A 20,692-nucleotide genomic window follows, 5' to 3' on the forward strand; every position below is an offset into this window, starting at 1 on the left:
CGTGCCTCAACTAGAGGTATCTCATTTCATAGTCTTTTTATACCTTGCTATTCAAGGAACGTGCTGACATATCTCACTGTGAAGGTTTACTTTCCTGTTCGAGCCTTCAACTAGTGACCGCCCTATATTTGGGTCCATGGCTACCTAATTAACTACAACGAAACATCAGTATGCTGTATACTACCCACCGTTCGTGTTTCCGTGTGATGAGTTCTGGGCCGAACAGTTCCACTTCGGCCACACGGTTCTCACCCCAGAACCGGCCCGATAGCTTAAAGTGTAAGCTTCGTTCGTGCTGTGGTAGAACATCAGTCAGGATGCTAGAGAAGGCACAGGAGAGAATACTTCTTGGCACGGTGCAAGGGATGCCGTGTGGAACTGGTGGCATTATTCGAAGGGGAAAGTCCAGAGGTAGATTTAAGTATCGGCCGGATTGTCGTCTCGAGAAAGGACGAGACCCGAACAAAGTGGCGTTAGAGAACCCAGGTCGGTCTCAGCCACAGTTCAGGAATTGTATAGACTGCTGCCCGCGTTCAAGGAATACTGTCAATCATGAGAGATTATGATAGAAATATAAATGCGTTTAGAGGGTATACATTTCGTTCGGGAAAATAGAGGTTATATTGAGACAATCATCACTGCCATGTGACCGGCCGTGTCAGTTGACTGCGGGATTGGCGGGTGCTTATTTTACGAGCTTGGGCATAAAAAGGTCAGGCAGGAGATCATGGGAATCTTCGATATTTTTATTCATTCCATGTTGATGTGTCCATTACGCAATGTGTTGTGAGGTGCTCCGTGAACCTTTGCAGGAGAGCGCTCCAAGAATGCTAAGAGCTTAGAGAGGTTTGCAAGTGCCTTCGGAGTCCGCTGCTAACAAGTTAGGGTTACCGGCGAGCTGGGCCTCGTAATGATTACCATTTATAAGTCCTGTCTCCGTTTCCTATACATCAATGCTTGAATCGATCGTGCTGCGTCACCCGATTCTGAGCACTGGCCGATGTAGGTTGGACTCGTCACAATATTTGTCCTGGCGTTAGGCTTAGGTGCAGCAACAGCTATTGCAGCGCCACTTGCGATTCTGTACTGGTACCTTGGCCTCCTCACGAACGCACTCGACGTGGTAGAGTGGCTTATCGCAGTCCTACCTGCCGTTAGTCATATGATGCCCGGAAACTATCGAAGAGGAGCGTGGAAGCGAGCGAAACTGACCAGGTTTGCACAGATTAAGGTCAACGGCCCTCGGATCGGTTGACCGCAGACGGCACATCCGGAAGACGACTTGCGGTACTCGGTCCTCGGAGATGGTGGTTTTGTAGCTTCGGGTTGCTCTGGACGTTTTATCAACCTCGCCTGTCGCAAGGTTGCGAGGGCCTCGGAAATTGTCGAGTCGGCTAGCGCGTTTCTCGCCTTGAGGTAGCTTAAATGCTTTGAGAACTCGGTCATGCGGCTTGTAGACCCAAGCAACCACGATGCTTTAACCTGGACGAATTTGAGATAGACGTCTTGCAAGTGAGGCTCCGAGGTGACGCATTCCTTGTTCACATAGGCGTCCCATTCCGAGATATACTCTTTCTCGTCCTGGTGGACGTCGCTGTAGTCGCGAATGATATCTCTGTGCTTTTGTACCAGCCAAGTATCGTCGATATCCGGCGGGTCTACGAACGAGCCGGGCTCGAGCAGCGCCTTGCTGAGCCGATCATACATAGGCTGCTTGATGTTGGGAACCAGCTGCCTAGTGTCTCTCGGCTTGCTCGAGAATGATGGCTATTGCGACGAATTAGCATGAGCTTATCATTTTGAACGGCTGGTCTTTCCCGGCTCACCTGCGAAGACTTGGGTCTCGTCAGTGTTCTTTGGGCGTTCTGGGGGAATACACTATCCCCTAGATCGCTATCCTCCTCCCCCGAGCTCGGCGTCTCGAGCAAAGACGACCCTGACCGGCGAGGGGTTTCCTGGTCATGGGGGATGATCCAGATACGGGAGGTGTTTGCATCAACATCAAACTTGAACTCAGGGTGAACCTTGATGTGTGATACTAGCTGGCTGATGGACGAGTGGAGGGCATAGCATCTAATGCATTGATAATTTCTCAATACGACATCCCCAGTGTTGGGGGGAATCCAAGTAACTTGCCCAGATTGGCCTCTGGAATCTGCCAACTTACGCTGTTTGCGCTCCTTGCGCTCCTTACCGCGGGCTTTATCACTTAGCAGCTTTAGATTATAGTTCTGCTTCTCCCTCGTTCTCAACAGACGACTCGGAGTAGCCGCCTCTTCATGGTCCTCATCCTCGTCCATCAGCGTGTCCTGGTCATCTCTCGGGGCGCCGTTCGGGGCGCTCTCCATCCTTCCATTGATGCTCTCGTTTGTCAGTGGCTCCAAAGTTCCGTTCGTATCTGTTGGTTTGACATCCGGCGGAACGGTCTCTATTTCAGGGACACATCCTGCCGCATGGCCCGTCGACCACCTCAAATCCATGTCCATCAGCAGATCGAGCGGCGTCTCCTCACCGACCCGTTTCCTGATTTTTATCGGGACGCCGGTCCGATGTTTCTTAAGCCGGTAGACGAACTGCGAGGAAAAAACCCAGTGCTGCGGCCGGCTTGAGAGGATGTCACTGGCGATTTCCTTGGGCAGGAGGTCGGCCGGCGGCCAGTTGGGATCACCAGCCGATTCCAACTCGGCCTGGACCAAGTAGTGGTCGTCCAAGGAAAAGCCGCGCTCGTCGTCCCGCTCGACATAGATGTTTTCCGCGGGGATGTGGAACGGCGAGTTCAGGTCAATCCTGGCTCGGCTACCCGTCTCATCGACGTCTCGGATGACTCTGAGGCTGCAGACTTGACTGTCGCAATGGAGAACGCGGATTTCCTTGTTCGCTCTCCATCGGAAAATGCTAAGCTTGCAGCGGACCCGAATCGCGGGAATCTCCTTGATGCTAGGCGACCCCGTCTCGTTGGACAGGCTCGTGGCTCTAGAGCTATCCTTGTGGATGATCTGGAGAATGTGGACCCGAAGGGCCTTCTCGAAATCATCAGGATTCTCCGGCAGCAAGCGACCTACGGCGCCGTTCGGGGCCGACTCTGGCGAGTCAGTTATGCGACGCCTTTTGATAGCACGAGGGACGTGGTCGCCGTTGACGACATTGTCACCGTTTGCCGACGACAACTTGATGCCCATGCTGTATGGGGACAAGTGATCGACGGCCGTCTTCCAGGCACGGTGAATAAAAGGTAAGTCGCGTTTGTACGGGGTGATGGTTGCCATATCTGAAGGGGGACATGGGCGCAGCTCGCCACGGTGTCGCGGCCTTCTGCTTCAGAGGAAAAAGAGAGGATTGTGTGAAAGTAGCCCGGCGATGCGAGATGCACCACCGTCCCCGCGCAACCAATTGGAAGTTAGGGGGATTTCTCCAGCATTATCTTGAAACGCGAGGCGCCAGATACGACAACCGAGGGGAGGAGGAGAAGAGGAAAAAGGAGAAGAAGAAGTGCAGTACGAAGCTGCAACGAGGAAGAGAAGTAAGGACTAGAGACGGGAGTTGTGAGAAGGGAAATGCTTTCTTCAAGAAAAGCGTCCGAGGGGAATAAGATTTGTTTACACGCAAGAGTAGGGAATTGGGCGGCGGCAGCCGTGGGGAAGAAAGGTGCATGAAATCGTGACAGCGGTCGTGAGTAGAGAAGAGAGGACGGGTATAAGGGCGGGATGGGAGGACATGTGATGCAGCTGAGATGTCCGCGATGCGATGCGTGAAAAGTGGAAGAAGCCGGCGGTCGACGCGTTCCCAACTAATGTATCTTAGGCGGACTTTGGAGCGAGGAAGAAGAGCCAGGGGGTGTGAGAAGGGCCGTGGCTACGGTCGCATTCTCTCTCGTGTGGCTGACGGCTGGCGTGCGGACGTTACCAGCCACAGATTGTCTGTGGGGGTTCCCACTGTGTTACCTCCCTATTCGGCCACCGCTCGGGGCGGCCTGGGCACAGCGAAGTACCCCGAGTATCTCAACAAGCGCTGGACGTGGACAGGTACCTGGTCCGCGTACCTGGACTGGCTCTGGTTGGCCCACATCGGCTCGTTCAATTTCACGCGGTGGCCCCGGTCGGTCACCCAAGGTGGCCCAGGTCGCCCATACTCACACTACCGACTTATTGCCTACGACGCAACCCAGTCTGCGTTACCTCTTCGGACTAACCTGACCCCATCGCGACGTAGATTCTCGTGCGGTTTTCCCTGAACAAGGGGGGCCGGGCAGCAAACTTCGAAACAGATCTCTCCATTACAGGTGTTAAACGTTAACGATTTGTACCCGTCCGCGAACCCTAGAAAAAAAAAACCCCCCCGTTACCGGTGTCTACGAGTAACCAGCTCTGCAAAGGCTAACTTGGAAACTAGGTTGTTAGCGCGGGACGCTGGAGCTATCCCGGGCACCCGAAGAGGGTCGCACTCCCAGCTTCTAGGTGGCGTTGTTCTTCGGGTCCATGCAGGTGTGTTTCGAGGAGCAAGCGACAGCGAACAGGGTATGGCGAGAAGAGAAATGCTTGAATAGGAAGATCGATCTGAAAAGGGGAACGTTTGACTGGCCACCGCAGAGGAGAATGGAGGGGAAAGGCCTGTGGGGCTCTACGGCCAGGAGGCAGGGCGATAGCAATCGGCGAAAGCCACATTGAGTTGACGTGAACACGCCTACGACGAACAACCCACGGGGCGTCGCAAATGACGCCGTGGGTTCGTCGCACTTGAGGGAGACACATAACTATAGGTACCTGCCTACCTAATGTAATAAAGTTAGACACCTAATGTATACCTACCTACCATATCATTCCCGGAAGTTCTCGTTCCCTCTTCCTGGCTCTTTCGTCAACTCGGGCCTATAGACAATCCCGTTCTAGGTATATATGTCATTCTAACTACCTCCCCAATCGAGCCAGAGAAAGAATGACGGCAACGCGTCGGGCGAGCGAGTTCTGTCTCGCAGGACGCTATATGAGCCCGCGGGTTCAAAGAGGAGCCGTGGGCGACCGGCAGTTCCAGCCAGCCCCGAGAGAGTACTAGTCCGCAAGTCCGTAGTCGGGCCCAAAACCCCAATCCACAGCCACCGTCTCGTCGGCCGCTTGCTGATAACCAGAGAGGAGCCATTGCTAATCGGCGAGCATCCACGCCGAAACTTCCGGTTTACGTGCCGAAGTTGATCTTGGGGGTGAGAGGGCGACGTGTTCCAGTCTACCTAGGTAGGTAGGTAGGTAGGTAGGTAGGTAGGTAGCTGGGTCCTTATAGGCCTCCGATCTGCCTACACGCAATGCAGCCACTTGCCTTGTATGTAAGAGGTCCCTACATGCAATGCATGCCTGCAGCAGTTCTCGCAGAATGGGCGGTATTTACAACTGGCGACGGGGCGCACTTCGCCCATACGCCAGGTTCATGTGGTGCGACAGGAACCCGTTAGGTACGTGCCCAGCCCAGGTACCTGCCTATCTACCTAGGTACCTACAGGTACCTACCCAGCGTACCAACCGGACATGTCCCCCCGGAGGTCTCAACCAGATGCCGGCACCCGCCTACCTGCCTGCGTAGGTATATGGTACGTTGCCGGGACGCGTCCATGGCCCAGAAAACGAGGTTCCTGGGTACATGCTAAGGAAACGATGTTGTTTTCATCGATTTACGATTTCGGTCGTGTTTGAGGAGGTACCGGAGTAGGTAAACTGTGAGCCTAATGTACCACTACCTGTAGGTAGGTACCTACCTAGATACCTTCTAACCTGTCTCCTAAACTACTTGCCCGTTACCAGAAGCTACGTCGTAGTGCAGGTATGGCTGGAGGTTTCCCTCAGGTACCTTGGCGCGGTGCATCAGGACGGAGGTACTCAGCGCAGATCCGATCCTTCAATGGAAATCGTCAGCCAAACCTTATTAAGTGGACCCGCATCGCCCTCGCGCCGTCCGCAGATGCGTCAGTGAATTGTGCACATCGAACACCACACACACACAACACACACCACCGCCAAACGTGTCTACCTACCTCCTACACATACCCGACCTTCCTGGCTCCCCCGATCCCGCCAGCCTACGATATCTTCCTCCGGCCTGGCTCGTCCTCTTACCCGCCCAATCATCTCTCCCTCCCAACAACCCCTCCGACCGTCTTCTCCCCGAAGCTGCTGTTCATGCAAACTTGCCCGCCTCCCTTCGCCAGCGTGGCGCCTCGATTGTCTATGCCGCTTTCGCGATCGAATTGCCGCCCTCCCATCTAACAATGGATCGCCCTCGACGAGCCTTACGAAGCAACCCGTCTCGGGTCGCCAAGTTGAAGAGACCGGTCAGAGAGACGCGGTCTACCGCCGCCTACTTTACTTCTCTGTCGTCGTCACCGGACGATGAATTTGACGATGGCGATGACTCCGACACTCCTAGTCCTCGCGCACGTAATTCGTTACCGCCCCAGAAGCGCAAGGCCCGCAATAACTGCCATCTTTCGACGCCAAAGAAACGGGCCACCCGCCGGACTCGTAGTGCCGTCTCAAAAACATCTCCCAAGAACGTCATGCCCAGCACACCAAACTCAGCCGAGCCCGCTCCTGCAACCTCGCGTGCGCGCTTGGTCTATCCTCCTTGGCAGACACTGCCGTACCACGTCCTCCAGAATATTTTTGACTCCGCTGCCGCCGCAATCCGCGATCCATCGTCGCGGCGCGAAGACATAGCGCAGGCGGTCGGAACATTGATGTCCGCAAGTCGAACATGCCGGGCTTTCGCCGAACCCGCATTGGCAGGCCTATACAAATGCCCCCCTTTCGACCGACAGTGGTGCTACACCAAAGCTCCCCAAACTTGCCTCGGCCAATTCCTCGAGACCTTGGCCTTGCCCTCGGCTACGACCGCGATCAATTACCACCCGAAGGTTAAGATCTTGCGATTGGAAGTAGCCTCGACTTTGGCCAGAAAGTACAACGGAAGCTACATGAATCTCCAGCCTCTAATACGGAGTCTTCCAAATCTCTGCCAGCTGGAGTTGTATCATGAACTGGACGAACCACCCTATCGACGGCTCGATGAGCGTATTCGATTCGTACCCGCAGTGAACGAGCTAATGGAAACATTGATGCTGTCACGTACGGCGGGTGACGGGGTGGGGGATGAGATGGCAGCCATGCCTACAAATTTGAGCACTTGGCGTTGGAATTCTCGTCTCACTCCCGACTCCCTATCTTTAGACAAGCTCCATACGGCCCACCAGAACCCGATCTTCGCCGGTCTCCGAAAGGTGGCCTTCGTTAATTATCAGCTTGCATCTTGGGGTCTACCACAGAGACAACAACTTAACGAGCAAATACAGGAACGCAGTCAGCGGAGGATCTCTCAACTCTCCAGCTGCATATCAGCCTTGCCAAACCTGAAGCACCTCGTCTTAGAGTCCTGTACCTTAGCTAATGGCTCCTTACTAAGTCTACTCCCGACGACGCTGAGGCACCTCGAGCTCATCAACTGTTGGGAGATTACGGCTACGGATTTTGGGGTATTCCTGGCCACTCGCGGCCACTCTCTGGAAGCTCTCACCCTGAATCACTGCCAATCCTTGAGTCTAGGCTTTCTCCCGATCCTAGGGTCGGCTTGTCCAAACCTCGCCCATCTCTATATGGATCTCTCCTATTTCCGACATCACGAGCACTATGCCGACAACAAACCCGAATACGATCAACTCCTCTTGGAACACGAAGTACCGACATGGCCGTCTTCGATGCAGTCTATCGAAATCCTCCACATGCGAAAGTGGGGCCGAAAAGCAGCGGAGATGTTTTTTGAGAGTTTAGCAGAGAGTGCGCCGAGCCTCTGCCACCTTCGCCGGCTCGCCTTCAGGATCGCACTGGACATAAGCTGGCGTCAGCGCCGAGAGCTCCGAGAGTTCTGGGTTGATAGACTGGTTCGAGTTTTTAAGAGGAGGGCAAAGCCACCGTGTGACTTTAAGACCCTCCGTCTGCCGTCCGCTAAAATTGCCCGTGAAGCTCAGGGGACCGGTGAAGGTAAGCAGGCGCAAAAGCATGGGGGGCCGAGATCCACAATATTACCAAGGCGACGAAGCACACGCATCTCCGAGCTGCCTCCAACGCCGACGTCCTCGGAGCGTGAAACGTCGTATCTTACCAAGAGCGAAATGGTAAGGATCTCGGCTGTCAGTCGAGAGCTCAGGGGACTCAGGGGGAGCGGGATGCTCCTCAAGGAACATCACGGAGGTGACGAAGAGAGCGAGGATGAGCTGACAGCCGATCACTCTGATCGGAGCCGACGGGATCGGAAGATCAAGAAAATTTCAAAGAACCAGGCGCACGATGACAAATTTATCCACGGCTTATGCGATGTCGTAGATATCCACGTCGACAACCACAGACCGACGGAGAGACATTACGGCATGGAGGACTTCCTCGACTCTCCCGACGAATCGGACCCCGAGTGGGACGGCGGGGATGCCGACATCTTTTAACCACTGCCTAACTCTTAAATGGCAAGAACTGCTTACACGCCACGAGTTGAACACGGGAAATTTCGTTTCGTAAAGATACCAGGCTGGCTTACACCATTAGAAGGACCCGGCGCTGCATGATAGAAGAGGGAACATTCTAGACTTGAGTCATCACTGACAGGGCCTTTTTTTCAGAAAAGGGGGGGCGGAGCAGCAACGTGCGTAATGACAACCAGGTGCGAAATACGATAGAGCATCGCCCCCTTTGCAACCCAGACGCAATGGCATCCCGATCTTATAGATAATGCACGATACTGATGCCAATACGAAACGATAGCATTCTTTTATCTGCATCCTATCGTTATAGAAATATTCGTGGGGAGGACCGAGCATATTTAAATTATATCTTGGAGGTTGCGGTAGTTCAGTACGTTTAGTAGTTAACCTCATGTCTGTCTAACAAGTTAGGTATAATGTGGCGTTGGCCAATATGCGCCTGTAATAATATTGTCTGCGAATAGGACACAAAATATACGATGGCTACTAATAAGTCTTTGAAGCTGGGGGGTTGGGAATACGGAACTAGCAGCCTTATATGCCGAGACAGCAACTCGCCTACCTACAGCCGCTCCCCCGCCGCCCTCGGGTCAGCTGGGCAGCAGTAATCAGACGGCAAGACTTGCGCAATCAGGTTGATTCAACGTTGATCAGCCAACCCATTACTCCAATGGACCCATCCAAGGTTTAGTGATCAAGTGGTGTAATGCGGCCAACGTTAAGAAGCTCGCACCGAAAATGGACTGTCAGTAATTCAACGTAAACCATACAACACCAACCGCTCCCACGACCTGTCCTTCCAGTCTACGGCTATCTTACGACCCGAGAATTGTCCACATACTTACCGATATTACAAGCTCAACCTTGGCCAATTGTCGTTTGCGGCATTGCACAATGGGCACTTGGCCTTCACTTTCCTGTATGTCTTTCGCTTTGCTCATTTTGGGCTTCTTCCTTACTATACTAACTAGAATTCAACTCTTTTTCTATCGCCACCCATTGCACATCATTTACTACCACTGTCTCTGTGTAGTACCAGGCGTCCTACGGGCCACTAGGAGTAAGTTGCCCGCCTGGGGCTCTACGCCATCATATCGTTGCCCCGAGCTACGCAACAACGCGGTGTCCATGCCAATCGAAGACTGCCAGGAGAGGCTACACACCATTTGTCGCCGGTCTTACAAAGCGCATTACTTGACCCCGAGGTAGCCGTTGGAACCTTGGGCAACCGAAGCGCCGATGGAGTACCTACGTCGCAGAGATACAACCCAAACCTAACAGACCTAAGGCAGTCTCAGTTATCCGGCCTTCTGGGAACGGAAGAATTACCCGACAAACCGGAGCACCACAAATAATCAGACGGTTATCCATAATATCACTTACCGGATCCTGAAGACGTGCGGGATGGGCCGTCTTCGGAGCTGAAGGATGAGGACATGGATATCCCCAACCACTGGGGGCCAGAAGTCACTCAGAAGATACGCTGCGGCCTTGATATTCCACATGATAGCCTCTTCCTCCGAATTTTGACCCGGGACATTACCACATTTATCAGGTCCGCTGCTCTCATGTGTGGTCAGAACCACGTCTTTAAAGAACGATGGACGAAAGGTTTGACTCTGATAAGCGTCTTTCTCTACTGGCTCCGGTCTCCTGATTCGTGAATTTGATTGATAAACCTCTATCACGAATTACCACAACATCCGAGAGCGACCACCACGCACCAAAGGTCTCCTGGCGTTCTGTAGAACATTCCAGGAACGGAAAGCACCAAATACGTTCCAAGTACGACTCAGAGCTGCTAATATCGACATTTAAACGGGAACTATAACACTTCTATTTCTCGGCGGGTTACTCCTTACGGGACTTATCTTACAGTTAAAGCTATTTACGAATATAGATAATAACAAGGCAATATGAACGCATCGACTTTGGCAAGCGCATCGCCTTGATTCCGACTGTAAGAAGGGCTTTACAAGCTCCGCAGCAAGATCGAAGGAGATCACATATATGAAGCCTTCCCATCCCAGGTCTAGCTGGATCATGGTGAAACGGAGATTAAGCGTTTCCACTGTCCATGAATTTTCCATCATGATCCATCAGAAGAGATCGTGATTGCGCTCTGCCAGGCCCCGGGTGCGTACCCAATCGCGAGTTGGCTAGCCCCGTTTTCTACCGCCCGCGTCGGTTGAGGATGCGATGCTAGATTGCAATCAGACCCTGTATGGGCTCCTGTAGGATAGCCCTAGATCTGGACTAGATCTAGTAGTAAGGCACATCCAGAGAGAAAAGGTCCAATACCTCCCCAGGGCACGCGAAAGAGAATGTTAGGGTTCACACAGGCATATGTGACCTTTAGCATCTCTCTCATAGCTCTTCTTCGCGGGGTTCTCGCATCACCCGTAGACAACAGTCATTCGCACAAAAACTGCGCTGGCGCAAAAAACCCAACTATGGGAGTGGGCGTTCGGTCGGGTTCACGAAAGGACTAGAAAGGCTGTCTGGGAAGCTGAAGCAAGGATCGCGGGGCAGGAAGGCTCTGATATCAATGCGCTGCGGGGTGACAATTTATTACTTACGCGAAATCTTGCGTACTCTGTGATCCCAAGATGAAGTGAAGAAGGGAGAGAAGAAGAGGAGTTGAAGTTTTTCTCGCATTGTAATAGTTGTACGGAGAGACACGTCAAGCCATACGCCTATTCAGAGTGACCACCCCGCAAGCGCGCAGTGATACCTATTATGAAGAGAAGGGGACACAGAAGGCTCGTACACGGACTTCACCACCACCAACATAACCATTTACTATTTATTGCCTTGAGGTATCTTCACTCAAATTAAAGACTTCTTTGCACCATTGAATTTCTCTCTTTCAAATCAATGCACCTATCCTAATCGCGAAGATTTAAGTCTCTTGCTCGTGCCGCTATGGCCGAATGTGTGACTTTTGTCCATGCCCTTTTTCTACTTATATCCTTATGCCCCTTAGGCTAGCGACCACTATATCTCAGTAACCATGGGCCGGACTTAATACAATATTGCATTGTCGGATACCTCGCCTTTATGTCGATAGGATTCCTTACCTATATACGAGCCTCGCTCGGGCTATGGTTGCAGATAGAGGGCATTTCCTGTTCAATTTACGGGCTCCCCAACAGCGCGTACGCACAGTTCCTTCTCAATGCCTACGGTTGATCTCAGTTCAATAGGGCTGTCCGGCCCATAAAAACTAGGCATGAACAATGTCCTTTGAGAGACTCAGTAATTGTCAAGGTCAATTTCCGCCTTCCTCCGCAGCACCTGGACCTTCGAGTCTGGCCTAACGCTGGAGACGGACTCAAACAGTTGGGGAGCTGGTCTGTCTTCGCCCGGAAGAAATCTCCACTCGTACTTCAGCAGGAAATGGCATAGTGCGATCTTCACCTCGTTCGAGGCGAAGAACCGTCCCGGGCAAGCATGCTGACCGTGTCCAAAAAGAGTATGGGACGGGGTTGTGGTGACGAACTGCCAGTTGTTCTCTTGGCCGGTTTGCTGTCGCAACTTCAGGAACCTCGCAGCATCGAATTTCTCAGGCTCGGGGTAAATCGTTGGGTCCATGAAGTTGGTTGCCACGATAACCTGAGCGCCCTTTGGCAGTACAGTCCCATCCGAGAGTTCTACGTTTTCCGTTACGTAGCGGTTCATAGTTGCTAGGCTTCCCTTTAGCAAAGCCATACCGGGGCCGAAGAGGGAGGGATGGGAGACTCACATGTAACCATGGGGTGGAGTCGTTGTCCCTCCTTCAGGAAGCTGTCCATAAGCCTAAGCTTGTATAGCGACGTCTTAGCCCACCCATGCTCGCCGACGACTTGGATAACCTCCTCTCTAAGTTGCCGGGCCACGTCGGGATACTGGCAGATGTCGAGCAGTGCCTGGCAAGTCGTCTCTGTTGTCGTGTGTATGGCTGCCATCGTGAGCAAGAGCTGGCCCGCAACCAAATCCGCCTTGCGGCCCTTCGCCAGCTCATACATCCATCCGATGGTATCCGCGACTTTGGACGCCTTATTGCCCGAGGCACGAGCCGCGTCGACCAAGGCCTTGCGACGCTCCACCTCGGGGTTGATAAGCTTTCGCGCGTCCCGGACGGCCCGTATTAGTGACCACGACTGAGGGAGGCATATGTAGACGATTGGACGCAGGACCGCCGGGGCAGCCCTCATAATGTTCGAGACGATGAACGAGTCGACAGTATAGTTTTTAGCGATCTCAAGCCAGGTCCGGTTTCGGCATAAGTCCTTTCCCAAGAACACCCTGGACGAAAGCCGGGCGACAATTTCCAGCATGTCCTGTCTAATTGCTCGTGTCGTCCATTCGTCGCCATCGCCAAGCACGTCGTAGAGCGACGAGGCTGTCTCGTCGATGAGATCCGTCGTGACCAAGCTGAGAGACTGTGTAAGTTTCACCCGCACTGTCTCCAGAAATAGATGGTTTCCTCGCAGCTGCCGATGGGGCTCGAAGCCTGGGTAGTTGACCATAAAATCCTATTTCACGGCGTCAGCTACTTGGAGGGCAGCGTGACGGCATATACCAGGGAGCTCATACTTTAGCCAATGCCTCGTTGAGATCAAATGAAGGGTGGTTGCGAATCTCGTCGGCGAACCGATTTGGCAGGACAATTTTTGGGCCAGTCCCGGACATGACCTGGAAGGGCCCGGAGAACTGCGAACGAGGTCAGCGGCAACGAGCTGGATCGCGTTTGTGCCCAAACATATGTGTATTACCCTTCGCAAGCCTTCTGCGATGGCTTCCCGGCCATGCCACGTCCAACTTTTTACCGGACTCTTGCCCTCGAGCGCGATGACTGGGAACCCGGCAAAGGGCCGCTCCGCAGTGACAAGCGAATAGATGGTGCCGAGTACCAGTGTTGCCAGCACCACTTGGAGGGACACCAGCAGCCCCCCCGGGAGAATACGTTGGATCGCCTCCATTCCGAACTCGGTCGTAGTTGTGGCGCGGGAGACTCTGGCCGTTACCGCACACTACCTTGACTAGAGGGGACGTGGATATCTTATAATTATACCAGCAGCAAAGGAGTGATCAACCCCCCAACTACATACACCTCTAAGTTATCAATGCTCACTTGCGATCCCACCATTTCAGCTAAGTATTCGTGGGTTGCGTACGGCCCGCTCCTTGGGTCTCCTTAACTACCCTACCGGCGATAGTAGTGCGCGCAAATGCTGCGGGCTAACCGCCCTTCAACTCTAAATAAATGCCCGATCAGCCCAGCAGCATTGGCGATCCCGCACAGAGGCAGATGTGGAGGGCAGAGTCGCATCGGCGTGCCGGAACTCGAGCTTCCAAGACTAATTAGACATTGCTGCTTATACCGAATACGGATACGGGATATGATGGCATAACTACTGGCGTGGCTGTGATGGAATCCGGTGCACAGCTTGCATTGAACTGGAGTTTATCAAGACGACATCGGCCCCTTGCCAACCCTGCACGTCGCTTGCCGCCAATCAGCCCTATTCGATTATGAGTACGGTTGAGAGAGCCTCCTAGTGGAATTGCCAGTCGAGGTGCAGGAGAGAAAGTTTGGTCGAGCCCAGGGGATGACGATACTTTTACGCCTATAATACATATACCTCCTGCTCACCCCCCCCTGCTTACACGAGGATAGGAGCTGGGATGCTATTCCGCAGGCGGATGAACAAATTCGCGCCAGAGAATGAACTCCCTAGACTACGATTCATCTTCCCCGTGCCGGTCATCTGTCCGGGCAGTAGCAAGACATGCTAAACTAGCCGAGCCCCGGCAATGCCAATTGGCGTACGAACAGGAAATTCATCAGGGGATCGACAACGCCGTCTTGCCTAGCCCCGTTTACGAGTATACCTACACAACGGCTTACGGGCACGTTGCGGCTTAAAAATAGGAGTGATTGAGGTACCGGGATGACGTCGAACTAAGCCGGCCGGCTCTAGATCGACGACCTGCCTGCCTACATAGTTGAGAAGACTACTGCCCGCATATGGAGGTGAAGTCTGAGAGTCTACTTTCTGGACGATACGTCGGGGGGGTACATCCGACGATACATCGGATGTCAGACCTCACTATCTCCACATCGATTTCTTAGATCTTTACCACGTTTCTCAAGATTTCCCGTTAAGAAGCTTCTTCTTAGTGTGGTCTGAGTATCTCATCAGACGATACGTTTGATGTCAGACCTCCAAGTTAGCCTTACGCCGTTCAGCTTTATACGTGTTGCTTGTGTAAAACTTTTTGTGGAGAAAGACACAGCGATGTCTTTCGTAACTCCACCCCTCTACATACTCCCCATACAATCTCCCCCTAATACATGGGTATTTTCAAGGGCGGATTTAAGAAACAACTTCAGGATGGAAAAGGAATGAAGCCCCTTCGCCCTAATCGGGCTTATGACTCCGCCGTGGTAAGCACCAGCTAAATCTATTGAACTTCGAAGACTTTAGGTATGAGATGGGTTTTGCCTGAGTCGAACAAACCCCAGGTTTCAACCTGTAACTAGAAACCCTACCGCGGCCTCACACGGCAGGAATAATAATCCACTATCAGCTGTATTATCACTGCGATACCAATAAGCTACTCGACGAAAGTTCCTAGGCAGATACACGTTATTCGTCGTTGTAAGTGGGAACTGGCTGTGATCTAGAGGTAATTTAACCTGTGTAGGTATACCTCATACGGACCATTAATAGAAACACGCAAGCATGTTAGTTACCCTAATGATTGTCTACTAAGCTAGCAATGCCCGAAAAGTCGTGGCCTTAGAGCTAAGGTTACTATCCCGAACCCTACTACGCAACTCTATGCCATTGGGGAATCAGCCGTTACTCTATGACAACCATCCAGCACACAGTTGTATTGCCATTACGGACACAGACAGACACTGGGAGATGGAATGCTACTGTCTTCGCTACCACACCGACGCAGCGAAACAAGAACGAGAGAGAGATCACCAAGGGAGAGAGCCGTACAGACCATCCAGTATTCTTCTTTTCACTGTATACGCCCCCCCCCCCCTAACTGTAACATAGGCAGAGAGCAGGCGTAGGCAGTTGAGCCTGAGACAGACGAATGGTTTCGCAATCGCACACAGCAACTACTTGCACTGATCTAGAGTGACCTGGGACGGCCAAAGACTTGCACAGATTTATATTATGTCGCCTCGGTGGAGGACGGATCTGAGGTCCTACTGTGCACCGGAGGTCTCCCCAGCCGGTGTCTACGTAGCCACTATACGTGAGCCTTGGCTGTAATATCCGCATGGCCCGCTTACTCAACAGGAACCCCGTTCTCACTTTGACTCAAGGCAGCATGGCCCTATACGCAGCCGAGGCCCCTTCTATTGCCAGAAAAAAGCAGAAGTCGACAGCTGTGCAAGAGACGGACGAACGGAAACGGCGTGATCTCCGGGGGTCGCAGCGGCGACGGACCCACGAAATGCGAGGTTCAGTTCCGGGTGCGTCCTACACTCCCAACGAGAATTTCAACCCAGCCTAGAATATGGGTGAGTCGCGGAACGATGAGGAAACGAGCAAGCCTTGTGCCCAACGGTGGCGGCAGGCCCGCCGACGCCACGGCTGCGAACCGAAGTTGTTCGACGTAGCGCCCCGTCGCCCGCTGCTCGAATAGGACCCTGGATGCCGGTGCTGCGCCGCGACGACATCTCCTTCGCGGCCGCGAGTCCTCGCTCGACTACGCCGTCGACAGCTCCCCCGGGGTCGGCACCACTAACCCACACGCAGTCTCCGCAGCCCCTCGACGCGGGCTGCGCCACCCTGTCTTGTTCTGCTGCTATCGTCGGGAAGACGGCTCCGGCTGTGGTGCAGCTCGAGAGCACGCGAATGATTATTCTTTCCCTCCCCTTCCGCCCCTTGCTCACCTTCAGGGCCCCGCGTCCTCTAAAGCCCCGAGAGCAGGCTGGGCAAGAGCAAGTGCCTGGGGCCGTCGGGGTGCTCCCCCGGCATGTTCGACTAGTTATATCAATTACACAAGTTGGCGCTGGCGCCAGCGCCACGCGGCTGGCGTCCCCCCGAGCCAACCCATCCTCGTCCGGGCTATGGCCCTGCGCTCCGCTCCGGGATAGGCGTCGGCTGCCCTCTGCCACGAGTTAGGTTGGGCTGACGTGGGAGGTTTGGTGTCCCTCGGTTTCATACGGGTACATACATACGCGGAGTTGCTGTCTTGCTTTCCCGTGTATAGGATCGATAGGTTTGGTTGCCCCCAACATTTAAATCACTGACGTGCGCGGGCCACTGCGAGGGCCAAATCAATATTATTTTTCGCGACCATTCCGCTTATGTGCACGACATCTAAGTAACGCTCCCCTCTAGAAGGGGTACGCTTCGTGGTTGCCTATATCTACCTACGTGCCTAGTGCCCTGCTGTTTGCTGCGGTTTACTATCTCGTGGTGTGAGTTCACTCATCACCGTCGTCACCCCCGTCCTCGACCCCGTCGTCGTCGTCGTCATCGTCGTCCCCCTCAGAGCTCGTTCCCGAGCCGTCGCTGTCGCCGTCGGAGCCCGGGTCGTAGTCTTCCTCTTCCTCGTCCTCCTCATCCTGCAGCTGTTTCTCGGCCTCCATCTGCGCCCGCTCTAGCTCTGTCATACCGTCGTCCTCGGTGACGTGGCCGTTAGCATCCCGCCCCTCGCCGTTGGCATCGTCCGCTCCCTTCTTGCCCTTCGCGTTCTCTACCAGCTCCTTCTTCGCCTTGCGCCGGTCCGCCATGCTCCGGTCCTGGAGCTTGTGGCGCGCGACGTAGCTCTCGTTGATGCCCCCGTAATCCTCCTGGTCGAGCATGGCGAATTCGAGGTCCTCCGTCGCCTCGTCGCCGCCGTTTTCGCCTGAGAAGACTTCGACCACCATGTTGAACGTCCGTTGTAGCACGTTTGTGTAGCTGATGGCCGCAATTTTTTCCAGCGGTATGAACATCAGCGGCTTCTTGAATCCCCACAGGATTCCGTTCTCTAGGAAGAACAGGTATCCGTCCTTCGAGCCCCGGAACGCCTTGACGTGGACGGCTGGCTCCTTGGGCCGGTGCGGCTGCCGGACCTTACTGTGGAATTTCGAAGGGTCCGCCGCGACGATTTGCACGTCTCCCCCTCCCGCCTTGAGACATTTGTTTATGGCCCAGTGGAATAGCGTGGCATACGAATCCGACACGGCAGAGGCCGCCCCCGCATTCGGCCCGCCAATAGAGCCTGGTTTGGGCGCGCCGGCCGAGACGGTGAAAACGAGAGGATCTACCGATGGTGTTGTGGATTTCAGGTTGAAGTAAGAATGTTGCGGCAGGAGGATGTAATTATGCTGCACCTGAGACTTCTCGGGAACAGGGAGATAGAAAGCGTACTCTGCGCGAACTGTTAGCTGCAGTCGCGCGATCTGGCCTGGCGTGGACGCGCGTACCGATATCCTTCCAGGCGTACACGATCCCGGGCACGGGGGCAGTCGTGCCTGGGACGCGGGCATATATATGTTTAGAGGTAAAGCACAACTCGAACTTCTTTCGCTGTGGAATGGAGATGGATATATCCTTGATTTCCAGCAGGATATCCTCGCTGGCGACATCATCGATGGAAGTCGCGACTGTGGCGGCATTCGATGCGCTGCCATTCTGGGAGGGCTCGACGTCGACTCGCCGCCGCTTAGCAGCGGGCCCGGAAGATGACGGGTTTCCGATCTGTTCATATACAAAATCGGCAATCTTATTAAACAGCTGCACTCGCGAGGGTGAGTCTGAACTAGATAGTCAGCGACACCAGAAGTTTAACGAAGTAAGCACTGCAGTCGACAAGGACTTACCAGCAGCCTTATGGATAGATTCTAATATATCTGGCCGCGTGCGGAATACCGAGTCCAGCCTCTGGACATTCAGTTGACCGGCCATGGTGCCTGAAGCGGCAGCCTCAGGGGGGGCGGCTCGGGGATGTATCAGGTGAAATGAAAATATAATGGAATCAGTATATCGAATTATGCTGCCGGCTACGCTCGGTGAAGGCTGTAGGCGGAGGGAGTCGGGCAATTGACGAGCTGGGCGTGTGTTGCAGACGACGCGGTCGAGGTTGTCGTCTGCCGACATACAATGATGCCACGCCCGCGAGACATGACGTACAGGGGCCCAATGGCAGGTACCCGTGCCGGTACCTTTTGGATGCAGTGCTAGAGGGAATCTGTGCGAGCGTGTACATCAATATGTACATAGAACGCGCAGCTGGATTTCCAAGCCCTGTTTACGTAATTGGCTGTTGGAAAATGAGTGTTTCATCCACGGTGCCGCCAAGACTTCTCCTACACATGTGTGGCTTTTGTGCAGCTTGTGCGGCTTGTGTGGCATAACCCCATCGAAATGTGGCTGACCCTATAGATTGACGCTTGTATAGGTACGTACCTACCTCTTGAAATTACCCAAGGTAATCCCGATCCACCCCACCACACCACATACCCACCGTCCCCGCCCTATCTTTTGTACCTAACCTGACCTCGGGAACCTCCAATTCCTACGATCAAATCTCCAATGCTTCAACTCCCACCTTACTTCGTCAGGCATGCCCAGCACAGCACAGCACAGCACAGCACAGCCAGACGCAACACACCGTCTCCCGCCTCCCGTCTCCCGTCTGGGGTTCATCCGTCACCGTAGGGATGCTATAGGGACACACACAGGTATCCGCCTATCGGTCGCCTATCGTCTCTTCCCCCCCTCTAGTTATCTCCCTTCTCGATCCTCAGTGCCCGTCTACCTCTCAATCCGAGTCCGAGCAGGAGATAGTTAACCATGTCGTTCCCTAATATTTGGCACCATCGGAAGGTGGCTGACACTTCAGCCAAAGCCTGCGATATCTGCTTCAAGCCCAGTACCAGCGTGCTCATTACCCCGGAGAACAAGGTAGGTTGAGATGTCGCCCCCTCCACTCCGGGGCCTTCTTCCTGATCTGCCTGTCTCCAGGATTTCTTCTACGTATGCCCTGGTCACCTGAAAGATAGGGGGTTCTGTTCTCCCATCATTGACCACGAGGCTATTGCGGCAAGGAAGAAAAAGGAGATGGAAGAAGAGCTCGAGAAGGTGAAGAAGGAGTACGAAGAGAGGCAGCGGAAGAAACAGGAGAAGAAAGAGGGCGAAAAGGGCGAGGGGAAGGAAAAGGGCAAGGACAACGAAGAGAAGAGAGAGGACGCCAAAAAGCCAGAAAAGAAAGACGAGCCAACCCCCGGCGACCAAGTACGTCTCCGACTCGGACCTCCAAGACTTTGCAGACTAACGTGCATAGGATAAGGCGGAGGAGGAGCCACGAATCTTTGCGTTGCAAAAGTCACCCCCCCCCCCCTTTCCTTTCGGCGCACACGCCACCAGTCGCTAACAGCATACAGGACATTCTACCAGCAACGCCTAGATAGGAAACGACAAGCGGAGATGGCTAAGAGGAACCGGGAGCGTCTCAATACTCCCAACTTCTTCCCATCTGTTCCTAGAGACCTGCCTTGAGAAGCGGACATACCCATGCTCACGCAGGTTCGGCCTCAACTGGCTCTTATCACGGACGGCTGTTCTCACCGGTCTCCTATGGCTCGACCCCAGGCCACAGAGAAGGTTGCGGTATCGCATGGACGACGTGCGGGGACAAGCATCCCTCGGAAAGCGTATTGGGTGCTTTGTGTGGTAGCCCTCTTGGCTGGCAGAATGGTATCACTACTCACAACAGATCGCCGACGAACCGCTTACGATACATGGCCGAAGTGCCCTACGGTTACATAATGTTCCCGATCGAGAAGCGAATCGACCTATCAAGGTGGTGAGCCTGACGCACCGCTGCGTATCTCGGGTTGGGATAGTCCTACGGGGATGCACCTACTGCTTCCTGCGGCCACACCCACAAATGTATCCCCGCTACATATGCACTCGGTCGACAGACTTGACTGCTTTATTATTTATTATTTTTTATTTTTTCAGTTGTGTGTACTTCAACCGGACGGGTCCTTCACACTGGTAACCGAAGAGGAACATCTGCAAGCTGACAAGCGAAGTGGTCGTTGATTCTGCCCTATGGGTCGTACAACCCAAAATTGCCTGTCAAGGCTGACAGCATACAATGGTCGCGGAGCTGGCACAAATATGCTGCACGACAACTCATTCGACAGCGACCATCTCGCCCCCCTCCCACGCC

At 53.8% G+C, this 20,692-nt stretch overlaps 5 protein-coding genes across 5 annotated transcripts; 2 read left to right on the forward strand and 3 right to left on the reverse strand.

Moving 5' to 3' along the window:
- Positions 1–486: 486 nt before the first annotated feature.
- On the reverse strand, positions 487–3,807 carry GGS23DRAFT_567467 (uncharacterized protein). The gene is made up of 3 exons (XM_051516340.1): positions 1,827–3,807; positions 1,213–1,767; positions 487–1,144 (listed from the first exon to the last, which is right to left on the reverse strand). The coding sequence occupies exons 1-3, from the start codon at positions 3,264–3,266 to the stop codon at positions 1,043–1,045; spliced, it is 2,097 nt and encodes a 698-aa protein (XP_051372243.1). The 5' UTR covers positions 3,267–3,807; the 3' UTR covers positions 487–1,042.
- Positions 3,808–5,964: 2,157 nt separating this feature from the next.
- GGS23DRAFT_567471 (uncharacterized protein) lies at positions 5,965–9,060 on the forward strand. Its single transcript, XM_051516341.1, has one exon. The coding sequence runs from the start codon at positions 6,251–6,253 to the stop codon at positions 8,471–8,473; it is 2,223 nt and encodes a 740-aa protein (XP_051372244.1). The 5' UTR covers positions 5,965–6,250; the 3' UTR covers positions 8,474–9,060.
- Positions 9,061–11,764: 2,704 nt separating this feature from the next.
- GGS23DRAFT_596709 (cytochrome P450) lies at positions 11,765–13,473 on the reverse strand (the record flags this gene model as incomplete). Its single annotated transcript, XM_051518515.1, has 4 exons — positions 11,765–12,195; positions 12,255–13,026; positions 13,088–13,204; positions 13,267–13,473. The coding sequence occupies 4 exons, from the start codon at positions 13,471–13,473 to the stop codon at positions 11,765–11,767; spliced, it is 1,527 nt and encodes a 508-aa protein (XP_051372245.1).
- A 3,479-nt stretch (positions 13,474–16,952) lies between these two features.
- GGS23DRAFT_596710 (uncharacterized protein) lies at positions 16,953–18,420 on the reverse strand (the record flags this gene model as incomplete). Its single annotated transcript, XM_051518516.1, has 3 exons — positions 16,953–17,884; positions 17,940–18,269; positions 18,336–18,420. 3 exons carry the CDS (start codon positions 18,418–18,420, stop codon positions 16,953–16,955), a joined length of 1,347 nt encoding a protein of 448 aa, XP_051372246.1.
- Positions 18,421–19,308: 888 nt separating this feature from the next.
- GGS23DRAFT_621220 (DUF1742-domain-containing protein) lies at positions 19,309–20,427 on the forward strand (the record flags this gene model as incomplete). Its single annotated transcript, XM_051521155.1, has 4 exons — positions 19,309–19,419; positions 19,480–19,749; positions 19,799–19,839; positions 19,899–20,427. 4 exons carry the CDS (start codon positions 19,309–19,311, stop codon positions 20,011–20,013), a joined length of 537 nt encoding a protein of 178 aa, XP_051372247.1. The 3' UTR covers positions 20,014–20,427.
- Positions 20,428–20,692: the final 265 nt, after the last annotated feature.

The sequence above is a fragment of the Durotheca rogersii genome (assembly GCF_024521655.1).
Source record: "Durotheca rogersii strain YMJ 92031201 chromosome Unknown GGS23scaffold_9, whole genome shotgun sequence".
In the NCBI taxonomy this organism is placed as follows: domain Eukaryota; kingdom Fungi; phylum Ascomycota; class Sordariomycetes; order Xylariales; family Xylariaceae; genus Durotheca; species Durotheca rogersii.